The 14492-nt window shown below is 37.3% G+C and overlaps 1 protein-coding gene across 1 annotated transcript in view; it reads right to left on the bottom strand.

Moving 5' to 3' along the window:
• The window catches only part of REV3L (REV3 like, DNA directed polymerase zeta catalytic subunit), a 115655-nt gene that overhangs the window by 27600 nt on the left and 73563 nt on the right, over nt 1–14492 (bottom strand). The window contains exons 13-18 of the mRNA XM_021391901.1: nt 9747–13956; nt 8388–9370; nt 7727–7809; nt 6522–6647; nt 4828–5020; nt 2358–2469 (exon numbers count right to left, since the gene is read on the bottom strand). Coding sequence (XP_021247576.1) covers nt 2358–2469; nt 4828–5020; nt 6522–6647; nt 7727–7809; nt 8388–9370; nt 9747–13956 — 5707 coding nt within the window. The remainder of the gene's footprint in view (nt 1–2357; nt 2470–4827; nt 5021–6521; nt 6648–7726; nt 7810–8387; nt 9371–9746; nt 13957–14492) is intronic.

The following is a 14492-nucleotide window of genomic DNA, read 5'->3' as shown; positions in this document are numbered from 1 at the left end:
GTCATTTCTTTGAAGACAAAACAAAACAAAACAAACACTTGTAGATTTCTGATGGAAAAAGAGACTGCTGAGCTAAGTGACAAAGTGGTTACTTGCTAAGTCACATAAAGTGACACATTTCCCAGAATCATCTTCTCCTCTCATTAGTGTGCTGAAATAGTGGTCAAGAGCTCTCTAATGTGCTCAGTCGGAATTTACATCTATTGACAAAAAAGTGACAGGATCAAATACCTCTTACATTCAATAACCAGAACAGGAAGAAGAGAGGAGAGCCTAAATAGATAAATGAAAGATTGGAACTTGAAACAAGTGAGTATGTTCCACAACATCACATAAATGAAGCAAGAGCAAGAATTAGGCCAACTGATAACAGAATGACTAGAAACAGGAACAAGAATTCTTCAGCTGGACTGTATAAGACAACTCCTCACCCACAGGTGATGTATTCCCTGTTCAGGATACCAGCAAGCTGGTAAGGTCTTTTTCTGGCATTGCCGATCAAGACCAAATAGATATTCTGTCATTCACTCCAGCTTGATGCATCCATGAGCCCAAGTGGTAATGCTTTTTGAACATGGCCTTATCATTTCTGTTTTTTTCATCTACTAGTAACCTACTATTAAGTGGGCTTAGCAGAACAATTAGAGTACTAGTCTGTGCTGGAAGAAATAACTTCAAAACAGCAACAGAAGGTTATTTTAGAAATAATTCCCAATAGTGAAAATTTTCATTAAAGCCGTTTACTTGTTCATTTGCCACTGAGAAAGATTTTTGCGGTCCACTACTTTTAACCAGGAAGTTTTACAATACTTTTTCCTCCAGTTAAAGCTGCTCTGAGACTAAACTCTTACTTTGTACATAAGAAATGTAAAACGTTTACTCTAGCAAATTTTTGTTTTCTCCTCAGCTTATGCTACACAAAATAAGAGAGAAAAAGAGCTTCAATCTGTAGATGTCGTCCAAGTTTCAAAAAAGTATTTGTAGAAAATTCAGTAGAAGTCTGACTCTTTAACTCGTATTGCACTGAGAGAGGAGGGAAGTAGACAAGAAGAATTATGTAAGATAGCAGTCTCCCTCTCCAAAAATAGAACAAATCTTTTATATCCTGGGAATACAAGTTAATTAAATCAGTATTTGAAGTTGTTGAGTCAAAAAGGCATGCTAGCACAGTGTGGAAAGAGAAAGAGAACATCTCTTAAGAAGAGCTTTGTCAGTCAGCAGCTTGATAAATTCCATCTTGTAGTACTACAAAAATCGAGTAATGTCTTCAATATGTACATCTGTAGACTTCTGTTCTTCAGTGATAAATATATACCCTAACTGCTGAATTCTCTCTCTCATGCTCACTCTTTAAATTTCACAACTGACGGGGGGTTTTTGATTTATTGGCAGCATCCCATTCTTAGTATTTTTCCTAAGTTTGATGGAGCACTAGATTTCCAAGAAAGAGAAAAATAAAATTATTTTCCTTACCTGAATTTTGTCTTCTCTGAACAAGGATCTGCTGCTCTGTCAGGACCCACCCTGTGTTGGTTGCATTCAGCAACTCTTTTTGTATTCTGGCTTCACGGGGTTGGTCAATGTCTTTCTCATCAGAGGTTTTCTGGTTGGAGAGAGAAAGAATGGCAAATGTACTCTGCCTAGTACACATGTTTTTCTTGAGTCTGTATTCCAGCAGGGTGACTCATAGTTTAAATCTGTTTGTTTTTCCTTGTAATTTTTATGGTTTTACACCTCTGTCAGTAGAGGAAATGCCTGCAGTTCCACTTGCTGAGGGCTACAAAACAGGCCTCCCAGCCTTGGTGGAGAGAGGGAAAATCAGCAGTCTTCCAAGTCTGATCGAGCAGGGGATTTTCATTCAGAGAAGACAAAACTAATGAAGGCACTTAATTTTCAACTACTAGTTACTGTGATTTGTCCACAGTATGTTTCAGTATCACATAGTTTTCTTCTGCCTTGCCTCAGAGTCCCTAAAAAAATTCTTCCTGTCTAAGAGTTTTCTATAGCTCTCAGCACTATTAATATCTACTGAGAGTTTGACAGAGAGATACGTAACGAACGCTGGGATTAACACAGGAAAGGCTGTTTGTTAAAGAAGATTACCGATATGGCTGATCAGTTGCAAGACTGTAATTCAGCTGCTTAAGAGGATCTGAATGTGCTTGCTGTCAGAGAAAAGGAAAAGCAGAAAAAGTATTTTTATTCAAAAGACCACCATGCTTGTCCACTCTAGAAATAAGCCTTTGAGGGAAACAACAACAACAAAAATCAGCATTTGAGAGACTGGCAAGGGCTGAAGGAACTATATCTGCCGTATCAAGCCTGAAAAATAAAAGCAGAACGTACAGATATGCTACCTTTTTACAATATTCACTACTTCCTGGAAAAGAGTTCTTTCATCAGTAGCGTAAATGACTTCTAGTCCTGTAATTCCAGATCTTGTGAGCAAGGGTGCTTGGTCTCTGCTCCCTAGAAAATAAGTAAAACAAATCATTACATTTTAGAAGGAATTCCATCACTTCAGTCAACAGAATATAGAATAAACTACAGAACAAAACATTAAACAGAAAAAAAAAAGAATACATTCTCTCTTTACCTTTAACACAATTAATTCCACAGTCTTATTCTGTTCCTCTTGGGTGGAAAAGTTTGTTCTTTTCCCTTCGTAAACTTATGTTACAGTAATAATCTCGCACAAATTCTTCCATATAATTGAATTTGATTCAAAAGAGAAATGTCACCATTTTTCATATACAAGAGTTCAACTACTAGAGAATTATTTTCGAGTAGGAAACATTAAAGGACTATATGACAGCTCACACAATATGTATCATATAGTATGTATTTTAATTGCCAGCTTAGCGTAGCACTTTCCAAAATGCTTTGAAGAATGAAAATGCTACGTAACAGCACAGTTTTGCTTTTTAAACTTCTTAAAAGCACACTTCTTAAAAATACTGCTAAGTCACTAATAGAAATGGAAAAACACCAGCCAACTCTGCTCACAGTGCAAATTAAGAGTCTCTGCATCGGTAATGTGTGTATAACAGCCAAACTCTCATGCACACAGGAGCTGATAAAGAATAATATGCAACACAGACACTGTATTTTCATTTTCTCTATACAACAGATTGTAATATCTGATTAAGGCAACAATCTGGAGTTTTTAAAAAGCATTCGGCTTTGACACATTCTTTAGATCCTGATAATTAAAAAAGTATGTTTCCAGAAATAAGTGTTAAAATGAGTACTGTAATTTGCAAAGCAATAATAATACAAAAAGGGAAAAAAAAGGTGTATCAATATTGAGTCACTCCACTCAAGAAGTTCTACCCAAGAAAATACTGACAGCTCACACCACTTAAAGCAAGAAATGTCACATTAACATTTAAACATCATTTCATTTCACTTCACTAATAAAAACAGATCAGAACCTTTCCTCAAAATATTATTGGATGTCTTTACAGAAAGTCTTTTCTTGATATTTTAGTAGTGTGGCATGCACCTAGGGAGCCATAGTTTTCTATACTGTGACAAATCTCACTTAGTAAGTTAATGGAGATAATTTTCCTAAAGATAGTAACAAGCATACATATCAGAATAAACTTCACTGAGAATAGTAAGGACTTAGCATAACACGGTAAAATATCCACAATATTTTCAAAAGTAAACTGGTAAAAGAAGGAGCTGTTGACTTATTGCTGAATTTATTTTTGGTAGGCTTTTGTCCAGACTTTTTAATTTTAGACAGTATTTTGTGGTTTAATACTCTTTACAATGCCAAAGAAACCCTAAAAGAAAGAGGACTGTATTGTTTTTTTTACTAGCCTAAACCAGTGGTACTCAACCTTTAACAGCTGGAGAGCCACTTCTTTCTTTATTAAATGGAGTTGTAGAGCACCATAAAAATCAAGTATCAACAGTGTGATTTTTTTTTTCGATCATGACACTTCAATGTGTGAGGATGCTGCCTCATCATCATCACATATTGATACATCACGACATGACACATCAGCATCCTCTCTCCCAGCAGCATTCTGTCTTCAACCCCTTCTGGCTGCTAGGAAGAAGTGGGGTGGAGGGGCGGAAGGGGCAAAAGGGCGAATTTTTCCCCATTCTGTCCCACAGCTGCTGGGTGGGAGGTGATCTCTACTCTTACCTGTGGGGGGATCCCAGCAGCTCCTTTTCTTTCCCCCTATGGGAGGGGAAACTTCAGCGACTCCCACACTGCTGGTCCATTTGCTCAGTGCTCCCCGCGCTGCCTGATAGAGTGGAGCGCCGATCAGACGCCTACATTGCGAGAGCCGCCTGTAGGGCCATGAAGAGCCACATCCGGCTCTAGAGCCACAGGTTGAGTATCACTGGTCTAAACAAAGCCAAAAAGGTACAATAGAATAAGGGCCCCTGTTTAGATCCTGAAAGGATCAGATAAAACCACAAAAATAACCCTTAAGTAAAATATAAAACATACTGTCTTGCTTTTAACATTTTCTACTTGTAGCTATCCAGCAACTTGAGTAGGAAACTAAAGGCAGGTTTTCCTCTTTATACTTCCAGAACACTGCAGGAGCTTGTCCACAAGCATGCAGACAGAGATATTTTGAACATGTGTATATTATTTCTGACTTACAGCCCATGCAATGGTTCTTCAGAAGATATAAGCAGGAAAACTCTATGTTTAATATGGCCATTCATCGAGTCAACAAGACAAAATTAAATGAGCTAAACAGCAATATAGATACTCTATTATATTTTGCTTGCTACTGTTTGATTATTATGAAATAAGTATTTTTGTAAAGTATGTAAAAAAAGAAAAGAAATAAGAACCTTGGCTGGAGAGTGTCCTGCCACTATCAATCACTATAGCGCCAGTGATTTCTTTTTTATCAGTATTTGGAAGTGCTGTGTCTGATGAGATGCAATAGAATAAAGCACAGATCGGATCAAACTCTGGGTCTGGTTCCAAATCTCGTCTGGTTCGAGCATGTAACTCCATACTGATGAGGGTAAGGTGTTGGACCTACCAACAAATAAATACAATAAATTAGTATGTTTTGGACCTTTCTTTGAAAAAAAGAAAAGAAAAGGATAATTTATTAATGCAAATGAGCTAACTGTAGACACATGATCATTCTATCTAAGAGGTCATATTTGAAAATAATCAGAAATGATAAAATGGGCATCTCTGTATTTCTTTTTTTTTTTTTGCTAAGAACAACATCTTACAAATAAATTAACCACTTAAAGCACTTTTATACTCAATTATTAAAATTCAATATGTGTTTCTAAGTACTATCTTCTTCTCTCAAAAGCAAATACAAATAAGCAGAAATGCTCAACTTCAGCAATTATTAAATTCACATAGTATTTTCAAACAGCTTTGTATATTGAGCTGAATTCAGTTTTCAAACTCATCAGAGACAAACAGTACCACTGTTAGTCCTTATTTTCCTCCCTTGCCCAAGACTTGCAAACAGGCATGAAGACTAAGTCACTTACAAGAAGGCATGAAAAATACTTATCTTTCCCTTCACTTGCATTAATAAAATTCCACACTGTGTCGCTTTACCTTTGTGTAAAGTAGTTTGTATTATGAAACACTCACAACAGTATTGAATACTAATACTATCTTGTTTCTGTGTCGTCTTGCTTAATATAGCTGATAAACTAGACTAATGAGTGAATTGGAGGGATTACAAAGGAAAAGTTACAAACATACCTGAGTAAGCAAGCTGCCCTGCAGGCTCTAGACTTGTTTATCCATCAGTGAAACAGAACTGTGCTATCAAGCTGCATCCCCATTTCCTGTAGCATCATTAGTTTCTTGTTACTTCTCCTATGTTATCTACTTAGCACACAAAACTATCTCCTGAGCTTGTCTGTAAGCTGGTTGACAGCTAACTCCAAGCCATGGGAGTGGTAACTAATGGGAAGCAAACACGTGCCAGCCAGCCAGTCAGCAGCCAAACATAGTAGTACTGTATTCACATTGCATCCCCTTCTCCAGCACTAATTTTGTTCTCTTTTCTCAGACCAACCACTGACATACGTGAAATACACAGAAACACTCTTTGAGATACCTACCACCCTGACAAATGCAGCAGAAATTGGCCAACAGATTCAGAACTTACCACGTAGGGATACAGGGGGGGACTCAATGACGTTCAGTCTGAAGCCCCCTTTCACAAGGAATTGATCCGTGAAAGTTACAATCAACTAGTTTTTCCAGTAATATGTTTATACAAAACCCTATTTCTTTCTCCTGATCTTTCCCTTGGTGTTTGTTTAAAGGAATGTTTACCATCTTCTCCATAAAATATTGTGAAACTTAGTCCAGTAGTATCAAATAAAGGCAACTGAAGATCAAGCTAAAGTAGTAGAGCAATTACAGCTGCACACAGCACACACTGACTAATCTTAAGTCACGCAGGGACCAAGGAGGAAAGGTTTATAAATACTGCCATTATGAAACTAGTCCGATAAACTATTATTTTATAAAATCAGACATAACAATAAGTTACCTCATGTAAGGATTTTGCTTCTTGCAGGTTTTGCACACTGACTTTAAAACCGTAAGTGTTATTTAAAGATGGTCCTTCAATCTGAGAAGTCTCTCTCTTTGGAGCACCGAGGGCAGCAAACTGATTCTATTGAACAATAACAAAAAAAACAATACACACGTACATATATTGAAAAAACTACAGGTAGCTAAATTAATACACAGTGGTGCCAAAATTAAATGAAAATGTATCAATAAAAGTGGAAATGCTACAGTACAATTACTAAATGTAAGCTTTTACTATCCTGTTATTTTTTCAGCAGGACAACAACTGGAATAATTTTAATGAAACTTCATAGCAAAGCAAAAGGTAGTTGAAATTCCTTTAAAAAAATTCATATTGGCTCTCTTAGAAGGCTGAAGACATGGAAACCAACAAGTCTCTGTTTGCTCTTGAGCAACAATTCATCACAATACCCTGTGTCACTCACCACTTTGTAAAGGCACTAAACCAAGGGTACAGTTACCCACTTGAACTGGGAGAATACCAGTATGTTAAGGACAAAGAAGATTATTGAGTCAGATCCATGACGCACCTACCCAATTGTTCTGTTTCCAACAGGGGAGCAGAAATACTCTTTATAGAAAACATGTGAGCGATCAATTCACATGATCAATTTCCTTTCTACTCTCCCAGCATACCAATGCCACTTACAGACAATTTATGTTTTCAGAAAATGCTTTAAGACATTGCCTGAAAACTAACATATACACATGGAGACACAAAAATATATACATATTTATACATATATATAAGGGAAGTAGCAATAGAACTTAAAAAGTATGCTGTAACCTAAACAGCAACACAACATTCTTAGATGGTGTCTCTTATTGTTTCATTAGTGTTTCACTACCCTAAAATAGAGAACACACTGTCAAAATCCAACTTTTCTTTTTCCTGCAAGTTAAACTGATTTCTTCTTCCTAACTTTGAGTGGATACTGACTCTGCAGCAATCACACTCTATCATTTTAAATATATTTTCCAGATATTTAATAGCAAAAGAAAAAAACCAAAACCAACACAGAATAAAACCTAACAACAAAGTTCCAGAAGAAAGCATGTGTTAGAGCTATCTGCTTAAGAGAAAGATTATTAGTGAGAAAGAGAATGGAAATTTAAGTGTAGCATAATAAAAATATACCTGTACATAAAATCTTTATTTACCTTCATTTGTGTGGTAAGAAGTACTCTTCGAAGACCATCAGCATTACTTCCTCTCTTATGACACAGTTTCTGGGCTTTTGGTTCTATAAACATAAAGGAGCGAAAAACTGTTTAGCCTCAGTAATACTGCCCTAACATTAAGCAAGATGCTGGAAACAACCGGAGGCATTTGTTTTAACATTATCAATCTACACTTATATATAAACAAAATTAGCATTATTCTCCCACCATTCCAAGGCAGAACTACTACAGTTTGATATTTAGAAATGCACAATACAAGGCCAATCATTTACCAAATCTTATATCACTATCTTGAGTATTGCAAAGTTATTTATACTCTACTATGTTTGGAATATAATTTATTAATGGCAATATAACCAACAAGATTTTAAAGTTCTCCAAATAAGTTACACTTCTTTAAGTTTTTAACTAGCACTTCAGAGTTCAGACAACATCAGGAAGCACAAGGGTGTTCGGCTTCTCAACTTCTGTCATAATTAAATAGTCACTTTAACAATAACGTGCAGGCCTTTTCCTTTTCAAAAATAGTTTAAATGTAATTTTGTGAGGATGTAGGAATTTTCTCAACATGTCAAAAGAAATATAATATCATATTCAGGAACACTTTTTGGGTATCATTAAGATCACTTAATGGATTTACCTGTTGATAAAGGAGTAAACCCAAGAACTTCATGAATTCCGTCACGACTTTTTGCCTGTGTGATGGGTGTACTATGTAAGCAAATGGATTCAGAGTTTCTAGGATCTACACTAAGTAGAAGTGGAGATGTGTCAAAGGCCATCTTAATGTCCTCTTGGGTGGACGGAGAATTTTGTGCGCTTCCAACAGGTGCTACATCATTTTCTCCCACAGAAGACAAAACAACATCCTGACTTTTCCACTCTGCATCTTCTAAACTGGACTGTTTGGGATCTGGAGATGCTACTTGTTGCCAAGGTGGAAGCACTGGAGAATCTGGTGAACTGTAACTGACATAATAGTCTTCTTCCTCCTCTTCCTTATCACGTTCTAGAGCTGAACTGGTAAGTGTCTTGCTTTCAGATGGAGTTTCATTCGAGTCTATGTCATTTTTAATACTTATAGAAGTTCCTACAGTACTTACAGACTTGTCACAGGTTTCCTTGGTTTGTACTTTTGTAGGATCTGCCACAGAATCAGGAGAATCCTTTGTAGGCACTATAGGTCTTCCATCTTCCAGGCTTGACAAATTTAAATCTTTAGCTGCTTTTACTAATTCTATAGATTTCTCTCCAGACAACGCGACGGAGCTGAAATTCTCAGCTGCCTTTTCCAGCTCAGCAGGATGATTCTTAGGCAATTTCTTGAAATGTTCATACTCCTCTTTGGCATGAAGCCATATCTGAACTTGTTGCTGGCTTGGAGCACACTTGCATGGCATTATAACAATTTTTTTGTCTTTGCTAGTTTTATGGCTATTACTTTCTCTTTTATTAGCAGCAGAGTGACTGTAACGGGGAGGTGACCCTGGTCTAGGACCTTCAGTCATTGCTGAAAACGCTGTCTTCCAGAGTCGTAGCCCTTCTAAGGAGAAGTCTCCCTCAAACTCAAGCAGGTCATTTGGAAGCCTAGTTTCTACAGTGAGAAGCCGTCCTCCAATCTCCCTAAAAAGAAAACAGTTTGAATCATTGCTTTGCTCTAAACTGCACTGCAGGCAGTTTTCAAGATTATACACAAGCAGACTTCGGCTAACTAGTCTTCTCACAATACAATTCCTGTGGGCAGTATCCATCTTTTACAAATCAAGCAGGCATACTTTCACTTACTACAATAACATCAAGCAATAAAAAAAGAAAGTGTCACGAATGAAAAAGGGTGTATGCAGGGGAAGGACAGTAATTTTCAACTTCAAATGTACATGTAACAGATGGAATCTTTCATGCAGCTGTGTCACATAGCAGCATAAAATTGTTTACAAGAATAAATTAAACTTAATATAATTGCAAGCATATGTAGACGGAAATGCCTTTAACACAGTACCTTGGCTTTTCTGGAGCATCAGAAGGGTTACTGCAAAATGGCTCCTGATAAACTGTTTCTGTGAGATCATGATCCAGCAAAGTTGCCATGATTTCTTCGCGACTGGGTGGGGACATAAGCGGCTTAAGAATGTGAGCAGTACGAGGTGTAAAACTTCCATTTTTTGATTGTGAGGGAGAACTGGTGGATCTCGGTGAACTATCTGGAGTTGGGGTTAATGCTTCATTGTTTCTTGAAACATATAATTCTAAATCCTCAGAGGCTGCATCTATAAGTTCACCATCAGGAGAAGACAGTACAGATGTAAAAGAGGTATTAACTGAATCAAGTGGTTGACAGGGTTCAAAAGTGGTTTCTTTTCTAATGTGGCTTTGAATCCAGTCTGAGCTGGTTGGCTGAGGAAGGTTAAGAAATCTCTCTTTATTTACTGTATTTCTAGTCAATTTAAATTTTTCATTTAAGCAGACCTCTGTCTCTTGTGTACAAGAGGTATCAACAGAGTTAGATCTAGAAGTTGAAGGATGAATGTTTTTTCTCCGTTGGCTATGGCAGTGGTTCTCACTACTATCCAGTGAGGTTTTCTCAAAAAGCTCAGGGCTCAGAGAACCAGGTCTTATCCGCTTACTTGTGCTTGAAGAATGCTGTTTTTCTTCATCAGTTTTTTGGTCATTGCGACATAGAAAGTCATTTTCTGTTGTTTGTCCAGAACCAAGATCTTGAACAGCATCACTCAAAAATTTTTGGGGCAAATTTTGATCTGCTGGGATAAACTGGCTTGCAGAGTAAAAACTGCAAAATCCAGTTTGCCCTACAGCATTAATATCAAAGTTGTAATTGTGGTCTGGAGATAAGCTGTCTTCAAGAGAGTAACAGCTTTCAAAACCAGGGTCTGAAAAAAATACAGGACTGTCATCAGACACAGAATGATCAATGTTACTAGTAACCTGTTGGCTTAAAGACTCCATTTTTGAAAGTTTTGGTGTTTTTTCTTTAGGTTTTGTATTCCTGGGAGCACGTGGTTTTCTAGGTGTGGCTGACCGTGACCTTTTGATTGCTTTATTCTGTTCAAGAGGGCATGGGGTACTTCTGCTCAGCTGCGTTTTAACTGGTAATGGTTCTTGTGTAACATTTGCATTCTGAGCTTTCTGTTGCCTCTTCTGGAGCAACTCTTTCAAAACAGCTAGGCCAGACTGTCCTTCACTGAATGCTGATGGGGCCACTATAGTCCTGTTCTTATACTGGGAGATGGGTTTTGGTTGCGTGGTTGTTTCTGACAGAGATTTCTGTTTTACTGTTTCAGGTTTAAAATGTGACATTTCCAAAATAAATCCTCTCTGTTTTTGATCCCAATTTAGTTGTTTCACTGGACTCTTCAAAGAGGTTATGAAACAGTTCTTAGGCAACTGAAGAGGCCCTGGACTTTCCTCAGATGACTTAAGAACAGAAGGAGAAGGATCAGAATGCTTGGATGCCTCTGGTATACAAAAAATCTGCTGTTGATTATTGTCTTTACAATGCAAATAGTTAGTGGCATGCAACTGATCCATCTTTGTTGTGTCAGACACAACAAAGCTCTCACGAGCTTCGTTTAATTTCCCAGCTGGTGGTAAATATCTGTTTTGCACATTTTTTATCTCTTCTGCTTTTACAGAGTTCTTATCTTTAGAGATGCACATATTCTGTGTTACCTGAGGTGAGAGATTAGATGAGTCAAATATGTTTTTAATGAGAGTGGATTCCTTCATTCTAAATACAGCACTTTGAGTCCTGGGCCTTTGAGAGCTCACTTTCAGTACTTCTCTTCCGGATGCCACAGGATTTGATGTGAGAGATGAATGAGGGTCTTCTCGTGGTGCAGGCAAACACTGTACATCTAAAGGCTTATCAATTTCCATCAATGAATGAAAACAGTCTGATGAATTACCTTGTGTATCAGCTGCTGAGGGGAACGGTGCTGATGGCAGATACCCTGCTGTAAAGCCAGGAAGAGGACCATCTCTCTGATGATGAAGCGGCTGTGAGTTGTAAGACATCTCAGGCAGATCTTGATGTTTGAGCACAAACTTCACTTCCGTGGTAGAGTGATTATTTCCCTTTTCATTCTTAAATACCATGCGTTTTCTTGAGGACATTTTTTCTGTTGTTTTCTGTCTTTGTTTCGTTCTAGGTTTCTTCTTTCCATCATCTGCTGTTTTATCACTTTGATTCATCTTTTTCTTTTTCTTGGTAGATACAGTGGGGCTAGCAAATTTCTTTTTACATTTCTTAACCTGAGTTTTTGCTCGACTATTTTTTCCTACGTTCGAATTAACAGTCCTGCTGTTGTACATATTAGGACCCCTACTATGCAAAGCTTCTCTGTCCAGGTTGGTCAAAATTTCTTCTGCTTTTGGATCAGTGGGAGACCAGCAGCGAGGTGGTGATGTGTTTACTGGGCTTGTGCTTCTCTCAGAAAGAAAACCTAATTTAGACATAACATCACTATAGTTACAGTCACAGTCTTCAGCTTCAGCATTATAGGATGGTGAAGGAGGAGAAAGAATTGTGTGAGTCCTTTTCCTGAAAGATAAAGTTCTTTTAATACTATTTTTACTACCTGTTCTTTGCAGTTTTCCAGCTTTTTTCTTTGTTGACTTATGTTTTGCTTTTCTTTTGTGACTTTTCTTTGGTGTTAGTGGATAAATAGGATATTTGGTTGCAGGAGAGTCAGGAACTTTTGGCCAAAAGTCTTTTAAAGGTGCAAGCTTTCTATATAAATTCATCTTTTCTTCTGTGAGTACCACTCTTTCCTCACTAGAATCTACTTTCCCTAGTTTAACAAGCATATTTTTTCTCCCTCTAAATCTATTGATGATAATATATTTAATAATAACAGGTGGCAGTTTTTTAGAAAGTCTTCTACGTTTTCGAGACTTCTGAGACCCATCCAAACTTTCAACACTTTCTAGTGGTTGAGGTAGATTAATTCTTGAGTTGTGTGCGACAAAGCTTGATTCACTGTCTTCAGTCTCATAATTTACCTTCCGTTTAGTTCGAAGTGTGTATTTATTCCCACATAATCCAAATGACTGCTCAGTTTCAAGAGATCCATCTCCAATCTGGCAGTCCGTACAATTAGCAGTACTTGTAGGCATTTTGTTTTCAAAAGCTTCAAGAGGAACTTGGACTAAGTCACTAGGTAAAGCACTATCCTTATCAGGAATATTACTACAAGCATTACCTTGTGTATAGCAGCTTTCCTTCACTGATACAACATCACTTATGGTTGCAGGCTCCTGATGATTGATAAAACTATACTTCTTTTTATTCAGCTTCAACCTGGACTGTTTGTTGCCTTGCTGTAATTTATATGTCACAGGAGCTAACTTTTGTGGTCGGCTAAGACAATTTGAAAGAACAACACTAGGAAAGAACATATAATGTGCTGCTTGTTGACTGAGACTTGGCTTTTCTGCTTTATGCTCCTGAAATTCTTCATACCTAATTTTAAGCTTATTAAGGCCACCTTCATCAGTGTTATTTTCAAGTGAATGTACAACAGTTCGACTGCCTCCTGAACAAGACACCAATTCACAATTTTCTGTAACTGTTGTTGGAAAAAAACTATTTATACTTGCACTGCTGGCTTTTTCATTTAGTTCAGAGGATATTTTACCTTTGGAGTGGCCAGAGTGGCTCAAATCAGAAAAGTTAAAAGAGTTTTTATTCAATATGCTGTCACCAATGTGGCGGCCCACGTGCATAAAAGAGACATCCTTCTCAGTCTTTCTGATGCTAGTGTACTTCCTGCTAGGTATCTGTCTGCTCACTGATGAAATATCGTCTTCATACTCAAAAATATTATTTTCACATGAAGGAACTGGGAGAGTATCTTTCTTGTTACTCTCTTTATGTGAGTTTTCTGCATGGGTACTATTGCTGAATGATGTTGGGTACTTTGCTGTGTAAGTGCTTTCTTTTGTAAGAGAATGGACTGAAAGTTCAGGTCTTGTTTCTGTGTTTGGTTGCGAGAGGTCTTCTACTAAATCTTCGTTATTCAAAACATGGTTAGAAAGGGCACTTGTGTGTTTACACTGAAAAGTAATTTTAGCAGAAGATGGGGGTTCTAGTGTAGCAGCATCTTTGTGAAAGATTGAGGTCTTTACAGACATTTTGCTTGTTGCAATGACGGAGGAGTGAGTTCGAGAACTTTCATTATTCAAAGGATTGTCTGAAATGGAAGACAAGCAATTTTACTCTAGTTTTCCTGTAAAAAAGAATAACTATGGTATTAACCATTTTAATGATATTTTCATGAAAGCCCTCCCATAACAGAAACCAAACCAAACCAGTACTCTTCTAACTCACATTCCACTTATGATCATGACAATTACAGGCCCCAAGTACATGAGTTGCTTTATAAAAATCACATCATTAATACATTTTTGTCTCAAGATACTCTGTCAGTTACTTATAAATTTTGGACTTGAATACATTTCCCAAAGATTTCATGCTGGTTTTCTTAAAGAAGGCTTCTGAAATAATTTTCAGAAAGCTAAATACAAAGAGATTGACTTTTAAAAAAGCTTGTTTCCTGCTTTGTCCCTGAGAAGTATGCATGCTCCCTGGCTCTGAAAAAGAATGTAACATAAACTTAAGATGACTGTATAAAAAAGTAATTTCACAGAAAGCTGAAGTATGATCTTACAACACAGCAAGGGCTTTGTATCAACCATCCCGTGCAATAAGTGTAAGCTAGTTTGCTGC

This window comes from Numida meleagris, chromosome 3, assembly GCF_002078875.1.
Source record: "Numida meleagris isolate 19003 breed g44 Domestic line chromosome 3, NumMel1.0, whole genome shotgun sequence".
Lineage (NCBI taxonomy): Eukaryota > Metazoa > Chordata > Aves > Galliformes > Numididae > Numida > Numida meleagris.
Note: the sequence above shows the minus strand (reverse complement) of the source record. Positions and strands in the feature narration are given on the sequence as shown.